The 9136-nt window shown below is 38.7% G+C and overlaps 1 protein-coding gene across 1 annotated transcript; it reads right to left on the bottom strand.

Annotated features, from left to right (window-relative positions):
* Positions 1 to 1328: 1328 nt before the first annotated feature.
* Positions 1329 to 2675, bottom strand: LOC139727697 (allatostatin-A receptor-like). The gene has a single exon (XM_071638678.1). The coding sequence runs from the start codon at positions 2673 to 2675 to the stop codon at positions 1329 to 1331; it is 1347 nt and encodes a 448-aa protein (XP_071494779.1).
* Positions 2676 to 9136: the final 6461 nt, after the last annotated feature.

The following is a 9136-nucleotide window of genomic DNA, read 5'->3' as shown; positions in this document are numbered from 1 at the left end:
TTACTCTGAATGTTTACGTTCTTCCTTGTTGTTCTACAAGATTACAAGATCTATGAAAGGATATAAGCCCCAAGTCATAGAAATTGGCATCATCTGTAGTCAAAGAAACATCAGTTTCATATCAACTATATGTCCGCCAAATTCCAATAAACCCACCGATGGAATGGTGTAATCCTGTGTAAGTAAATCTTAAAAGTGATGATATTTGTCTCTTACGATCGTGAATACATTTTTAGTTTGTTTGTTTGTTTGTTTGTTTTCTTTGCAAAATAAACTCATGCAGCAACGGGAATCCCATTTCAATTTGATTAATGAGGCCCTAAGATTTACAAGGCAGAGATATGGTTGGCGGAAAAAAAAAGACGGTTGTCGCGATATCCACCGCTGCCACGCCATTTTGAAGTCGGTGCCAGGGCGCACAGTTAATAGTGTTCAGTGAAACAATTACCACACCCATTTAAAGTAGTCAAGATGGCATCAGCTATGCAATTCGCAAAAAAAAAAGGAAGGTAGAAGTTAGTTGTTAAGACGTCCCTGCAATTTACAATATCAGTACACAGCACAAACAACTTAGGATATCATAAAATATTTCTTGAACAGTAAGTTAATATTTTTTTCTCGAACCTCAAAGCTAACAACTTCATGTTTAAGAGAATAAAGTACACATTATTATATCGTTTAAAAAGAATCTTGGTAGGCTGTGGATAATCATAATTTAGTGCAGAAGTTGAGAAAGTATGTACACAGATTAGAGCAAATAAACATCTTTTAAGTGAGCAATGTTACAAGCATGTTTATCGTGTTTATAATAGCTAGTTTACTAAACGACAGTTCATGACTATAACATGGGTAAACTAATCCTAAATACTAGGCACAAAACACTTTTTCCGGACACACAAGAGGAAATTCTTATTTTTAAGTATATGAAGATGTACATTGTATATGTAAATAGCATATTCGATATCAAACGAAAACTATACACGGCATGTTTAATTCTAATCCAAACTTCAGCATGGTTTCAGTAAGCGAGTTTCATAAAAGGTAGCGGTCTCTATGCATGTCGAAAAATGATGCCTTTTGTCATAGAAAGAAAAAAAAATAACTTTGTGCACAATATTGTCAAGCAAAGAGCAAGGAGTTGTTCCTCGCAAGGAAAATAATATCTTTGATGTACGTCCGCTGGTAGGTCAACGATAAAATGACGAGCATTTTATCATTTTATAATTTATACTCATGTTTATTTTGAAAAATATGTCATTTAATCTTACATAAAGTGAAGAAATTAAAGAATGCCATAAATATTACATTCCATTAAGTTCAAACATAGACTACGCGTCAACGCTCTCTACAGATTTTACAGGTTTCCCCTCTGTCCGCTCACTGAATAACGGTGTCGTAGATTTCCCTTTCTTTGCGGAAAACAGCTCTCCGATTGCCGTGCGGAACTCTGGGTAACGAACTGTGTAGATGATCGGATTGGCACAGGAGTTTCCAAAGGAAAGGACGACAAGTGCGTTGTTTAATGGACTATACCAGTACGAGTCTGGAAGTAATCCGAGGTTAAAGACGAAATAGACACACTGCGATGGTGCCCAGCACACAATAAAAACGAGAACTACGATAAACAGCATCTGTAAGACGCGTTTCCTGGCGGCTAAATGTCTAGCCGAAGGGTTCGATAGGCCCTCCTGATTGCCTTCTTTACGGAACACCAGAGACTGGCGATGCAGGGCGTGGGCCGTCATTGCCTGCATGGTAAGTGACAGCAAGGCGGGTATAACGAAGAGCATTAAGAACAAAATAGTTCCGATGAGCATTTGGACATCTTTAGATGGAAACACCGAAGCGCAGTTGTTCGAAGTTTTATCAACTTTTGCGACATTGAATAAAAAAGATGTGACCATGAACCCCAAGATCCAATTCGCAACAATAACAATGATGACCCTCTTGCGAGTCACTAAATGCTTAAAATGGAAGGGATAAGCCACAGCGATGTACCTTTCCACAGCTATAGCCGTTAGCGTGAAAATTGACGCATCGAATGACACCCACAGAAACATGGAGGTATACACTACTTTGCAGTACAGCTGTCCGAGAACGGACGAAGGGACCGTGACTGGCAGCGGGAGTGGTATCATGAACACGGACGCGAGGAGATCCGCTGCAGCCAGTGCACCAATCAAAGTATCTGTGGAGCGACTGAGCTCTCTTCGGGTGAAAAGGACGATGATCACCAGGGAATTTCCCACAATACCCAGCGTGGCGGTGAACATCTGAAGGATTAACCACCACGACCAGACTGTGGCTTTCCAGGACCATCCAGAAGACGTCTGGACACTAGGACTGATATAAGACCCAAATCCGTCACTGGAAGGATCCACAGAGTCGTGAAATACCACTCGTGAAGATGAGGAGATTACCTCTGTGGGCGAGGTCCAGCCGTCTCTGCTCCCGAAGTCTCCTGCAGTCACCTGCGTTGCAACTTCTTCTTCAAACTTTGTAACATCGTAATATGCGTCGCTATGGATGGTTTTCCACAACGTGCTCTCTGTTTTTTTATCGGTCGCAGATGTGGAGGAGAATATAGGACTGCTACCTCCTTTTTCCAAATATGAAAGCAGTATTAGGCCTACCAATCGAATGCTGGTCAATCTAGTAAAGACAGACAAGGCCATAGTCTGTTTATGCCCTGGAAAACAAAGTAACATAGAAGTAGAAATGCATTATACTTACAAAATTACAAGCTTGGGAAATTTATTTAGTGATGGAGTTTACTATACGAGTAGGAACCTCACGCTCCAAAGAAGGGAGTATGTGCTTCTCGGAAATAATAACGTCACAATAGAGAGTCCAACCAAGAAAGTACTGGAGACTAGAAAGCCACTGGTTCAACAACCCATGAAATTGAATTGAATTGAAATGCTCCTGCTTTAAGATATTACCCTAAAGAACTAATTATGCTGATGAAATAACTTCAACGCATCAATTCGTGCGTGAAGTTTCGGCTATACATGCACGAGGAGGGTATGCTATTTCACCATATCAAAAGTCAGATGACTTTCTGTTTTTTCTGTAATATTACTGGTAGCAGTTTCACGGGAATCATATTTCTGTAAATGAAATAAAATGACCGCATACATAATTATAGTACTCATTGAGCTATCGCGATCGTAGAATAAAGCTGATTGCTAACAAGTCGTAGATATTTTCTGTTCTAGCTGTTCTAAGTTTAGATTGAAGTCTGGTCTAACAACATCCTATGTTGATGTATTACAGACATGTGCACACATGCATTCGGAAAGACAAAAATATGATACTTACTTTTACACAACTTGTGTTGAACTGCTTTTTTATCGTCCCACGTAAACAGCCTTTTGGTTCTTCACCCTATCTAATTTCTCAGAAATATATGCAAAAGTGAAGCTAAAGCTGCCAACCAGTGAGGTTATAAACTGGTATTCCATAAACCTGCGCATGCGTAATAAATCTAACCAATGACGGCTCATCAGTGAACGGAGTCATTCCGTTGAAATTAGTGCCCTCTCTCTCTCTTTTCTCTCGCTCTTTTTTTTTTTTTTTGAGAGAGAGAGAAGGGATGCAAGCTGAGATGCAATACGTGTATGGGAATTTTACGTAACATGGCAAAAGGGGCATTTCATTTTATGAACGGATTCTTGCATCACGTTGTTTAATCCGATTTGTTTGCTTGTTTGCTTGTTTGTTTGTTTATTTGTTTGTTCGTTTGTTTGTTTGTTTGTTTGATTGATTTTCTATTTGAGAAGATGTCTAGATAGCCCATATTCATCTGCAATTGCTTTTCTGCCATGAGGTCCAGTTGTAGGTGATTGGGTCAGACCACTTTACTTGGTTATCTATACCCTGTTTTTGTTTTTGTTTTGTTTTTTTTTGCGATGAATGAATGAAGCTGGATCCTTTTATGTGCGTGGGTGTGACGCGGCTCTCACACACGGATTTCCTTTTTATGCCCTATTATACAGCTATCCGATGGACATTGTCTTGCAACAAAAAGCATACCATATTTGTTTCCGTTTTTTAATATATGTGATACACAAGCTTAATGTATTCAAACAATAAATGGTATCCACAATAACCTACAGTTTTATAAGAAGTTGAGAACAGTTTATTATGTGAATTTGAACTACTGCAGTACGGGAACTCAAAGCGATAATACTTGCTCTACTATTTTTTGCAAAGGACAAGGGATGGAATAGAAAAGCCACGGGCAAAGTCATTGTCAACCTGTCTCCATTAATACATTACTGTTATCGTACATGGTGATACCCTTTGGTCAAGCTAAAATTTGTGTGTATTAAAAGTCTCATAATTTTAATACTTGAAGAGTTTGTTCGCAAAAACCGATAAGTCCATTTTTGAAGATTTTGAAGTACTTTCTCTGTCATAAAGTACAAAATAATACCTTTTAAGTGATATATTGGTCACTACATATAAAGGTACATTTTTGAAGTTATGGTCAAAAGAGGCCAACATTTTCTTTTTATTCTCTTTATTTTTCTTGACCTTTAATCGCAAATATCTCCATTTGGCAAATATGGACTTATCGGTTTCTGCAAACAAACTCTTCACTTGTTAAAAGGTTAGAATAATACATTCTTCATTTCATTTCATTTCATTTATTCAGTTTCCACACAAATCATTGTATTTACAATATCCATCCATGACAATATAAAGTAACAAATTATAAATTCAGTATTTAGGGGAAAAAGATAAATAACGCAAAATCAATTGAACTCATTCTCATTATTACATTCATCATTTTCACGACGGATAAATGAATTTGTGTGTATTGGGAACCTACATAGAAGCAGATGCTTGACAGTAGTTTCACGTATTCATATTTCATGATAGTATTTGCTGTTTTGTAACACGTTGATGTGTCATAAAGTCTTAATATGAAAGTATTCCTTGCCTCTCCTTTGCAAAACATATAGGGTAAATCATCCCCCCACCCCGCACTAAAAAATAAAAATGAAAAAGAAGGAGAGATAACTATACATTGATACCCGGACAAATGACAGAGTTCAAAGTTTCAATACTCCATTAGAAAATCTCTGTGTTGTCTATTCACTCTTGCGTCCTTTTTTTTCTTCTTCCTCCTCTTCTTCTTCTTCTTCTTCTTCTTCTTCTTCTTCTTCTCCTTCTTCTTCTTCTTGTGCAGCGCAGATGCATCGTGCACAACAAAAGAGGGGTTGAATGGTCTCAGGAATAGTACGCTAATGCAATCTAAGGGAGTTTCAGTATCAATTTTATCAGTACTGTCGAATCCTTCTTTATTGGGATTTCTTGAAAATATTATCGATTTCATTCAACGGCGGTAGAAGAGGGAGGGGAGACCATGTCCTTGGCAAAATGAAAACATGAAAACAATTTATCGATTGTAGATGAGGCAACAAAGAGAAAGGGTAAGGAGGAGGAAAGGAATGCAAAAAAAAAAAAAAACCACCAACGAAATGAATCCATTAAATCGATTTGTGAAAGTACACACTGAGAAAAGCTTTAGTGAGACAAGAGGGAGATAAAGATAAGAGGGATATTGGGGTCAAACCTCGCTCACGACAGAAGCGAAATCTTGGTGCACAGATGTTTTTGATATCAACGTAGTTACTTTTTAGTTTCTCCTACAAGATCGTACGATCGATAGGGCATTTTAGCCCACAGTCTTGCATACCTTGGATAACGATGTTTGAGAGTTTTCACTAGTTGCAGTAAATTGAACACCAGTTGTATATCGACATCAAGATTTTTTTTTCTTTTTTTTCCATATTTTGCTTTTTTGTGTGTCTGTTTCATAGTGTAATTGTACTTATGGAACGGATACATTTATTTTGTCGTTGTTGTTAGTTTCCAACGCATTCTTAACCCTATTTTCTTCCAAGGATATCAAGTCAAAAGGTTGCTGTCCTTTTGTTAGTGCAAAGAAGCACAGAATTACTTTAAACTTTCGCAATCATTTTCCCGATATTCATCATTTGTTCGTTCAGGCCTGCATGTGCAAATCATCTACCATATTTCTATATGTATTTCTATATGAATATAATTATATTGATTATTATGTATCATTTAATTTTTTGTCATTTCTTTTGAACAGAAAATAACATAACCATGTTTTCTATTTTGGAAATATCTCCTAATTAATCCTTGCTTATGTTGGAACCAAACTGAAGAACAACTACAAAGCTGTCCTGTACCCATAAAATCTTATTCAAGATCATTACCTAATAAAAAAAAAAAATCCTTAGAAATAAAGTGCCAAGTGGCTCTACACTCCCGCAGTGCGAGGAGAGTGCTGCATCCCCCTACCCTTGCTTGTTGTGCACCTGAAACATGGGAAGTGTCTAAAATAGTAATTTCCGATGAAGGTGGTGGAGTGTGTTAGCTCTGACATCGTCGGTCGGAGCAATGATGCGGATGTCATCTCAGTCCCTCCTTATAAAATAGATAATGCATTTTCAAGCAGGTACCCTACCCTTCATATTCAAGGTAACATCGAAAAGATTGACTGCATTTTTCATATCAATTTTTGAAGAGCGAAAATGACCAATCTGGGCCCCATTTCACAAAAGAAGTTAGGATGGCAACTCTTGCTGGAATGGCAACTTCCAATGGCAACAGCCAATCAGGAAGCTGGATTCTTGTTGTTACTATGGCAATTGCCATTCCACAAGAGTTGTTATCATATCAACTTTCTTTTTTTTTAATGAAATGGGCCCCGGGTGCATCCTTTTGGTGAAATATTTATTTTTTGTTTCTATATCAAGCAGTTTTTGTCAAGAAAGTATAAGACAAGCTGACAAAGAAATTAACGGAAATGTGTGTGTGTGTGTGGGGGGGGGTTATAACCCTCCCGCACGAGGGCGATTTCGTTTTTCTTTTAAGACAAGAAATTAGGGATCTCATGTACGCCCAACCTTTTGGTAAAATACTTGATTTTTGTTTCTATCAAAATATGTAAGTTTATGACATTTTTACCCCTGACTTCTTTACCTCTGACAATTACACAGGACCGGATGAGGGAGGGATCCAGGGGGCACCCCCTCTTTATTTTTCGTTAAAAACCAAAGGAAATAAAAAGGGAAAAATGAAATGAAACCCGGAAGTGGCACCAGAAATATTCGTTATCCCCCCCCCCCTTTTACAGAATTCCTGGATCCGCCCCTGGAAGCGGGAAGCTGATCACCGTTTCATGAAAGTTGCCAGCCCCGTAGTTAGGCCTATTAGTTGTCAGTTTCTGACAATCCCCATAACAGTCAGGGAGAGCTTCTCAGCCAATCAAAACTAAGAATTTTATCGAAGTTGTCAGAGACTGACAACTTGTCAGGGCTGTCGACTTTCATGAAACACTGGACACCATTTCATGAAAGTTGTCATTACTGACAATCTTCACAAATATAGGCCTAATATAGGCCTATTGATAGTGGTTTACAAGATCGCTGGTCACAGACTGTTCATGTTGTGGACTCACTGTATTGTCTAAGACCAGTGATTTTTATAAGACTGACATGAAAACAGTGCCCAAAAATTTCATTTGGCCTAGATGGTACTTGGCCGCCCGGCCATTACCCCCTCCCCTCCCCCTCTCCCTCCCATCCCCTCCCCCTTTTTTGGAGGGGGGGGGGGGGGGGTAACCCTCCGTCAATTAAAAGTATCTAGCGAATTAAAAGTATCGAGCGAAGCGAGCGAGCGCTTGAGAAAATGATGTATGTATTATCCTACAAGATAGAATACTGTTCAGCTCTGTTACCTGTCTGAAGGCGGGCTTACGAACGTCATGCAATATGCCAAAATTGATACAATCACATTTCTGCTTCCTCCATTTTTTCCTCAAATTTCAGGGGGGGGGGGAATGATTGTACAGGCCATCCCCCCCCCCCCCCCGGGATTTACGCCCATGGCTGATATGTTTAATCATGCTTTGGCTTCTTCTCGGTTGGGTTTTTCGAATTTGCTATTGAGTAATCTTCCAAAAAAAATGTCACAAAACTTAAACGGTTGCAAAATTCTGCCTCCCGGTTATTAACTTTTACTATACTAAGTTTTATTCCATAATTTTATCACCAATCATCCGTTCTTACATCGGCTTCCTGTAGTAAAAAAAAAAAAAATAAATTCATTTTTATGATCTTGTTAATAGTACATCATTCGGTTTAAACCGTTTTCCCCGTATACCTATTCTATTCCCAAATACAATCCGACACGAAGTCTACGTTCACCATCAGATGTGTTGTTACTCCAAATATCCAGAGGAAAACATGGATGGGGTGATCGTGCTTTCTCCTTTATTGGACCAGAATTGTGGAATCTGCTACCTATTCAGATGAGGCAACTGTCATCTATATACAAAAAAAAAAATATTTAAATCCAAACTTAAAATGTATCTGTTCCCCTAACACTGAGGATTATAACTGCAATCTATAATGTCCGGAACGATTGCATTCTTTATCTGGTATGTGATAAGTCGTATGTGATAAGTATCTGATATGTGGTAAGAAGTTTGATGTTCGGAGGTAGTTGTAGGCTATCACGATTAGTGGGAGAGCTCTATAGGGAGTAATCACCCGGTCTATCTGGTGGGTAATTGTCTTGGGGAAATTGTCCTGATGGTATTTATGGGGGGGGGGGGGGTGTTGTCGGGGGAGGGGGGAAATAGTTGCCCTGTGGGGAATAGCCGTGGAGGTAAGTTGTTCGGGGCTAGCCCTGGGATTGCCCTGGAGGGTATCGCACTGGGAAATTTGAAGATTGCAGTAGTAATTCCCAAGGGTAGTATTAACTATCGGGTAATAGTTGTTATACCAGGGGTACTAATGAGGGTAGTAGTTATCCCGATCGTAGAGCAACCTTCGTCATTTGTCGGTGTTAGACAATGTGTTGTCACGGAAACAGTATTTTTAGAAAAAAAAAATATATATATTACCAGTGTTTTGCTCACTCCATTGGTCAGGTTTCTGCATTGAGATTTTGGTTAGGATAATTAGTTCTAAATGAGCGGAACATATCTTTGATCATCGTTGGGCAATGTGTTGCCATGGTACCATGATAATACATTTGCTTTTCTGAAATAACATAAATCCAATCACCAGTTTTGCTGGATGAGCTAACA

The sequence above is a fragment of the Diadema antillarum genome, unplaced genomic scaffold (assembly GCF_040938485.1).
Source record: "Diadema antillarum isolate AM-2024a unplaced genomic scaffold, OU_Dant_1.0 seq00000143_RagTag, whole genome shotgun sequence".
NCBI classification, from domain to species: domain Eukaryota; kingdom Metazoa; phylum Echinodermata; class Echinoidea; order Diadematoida; family Diadematidae; genus Diadema; species Diadema antillarum.
Note: the sequence above shows the minus strand (reverse complement) of the source record. Positions and strands in the feature narration are given on the sequence as shown.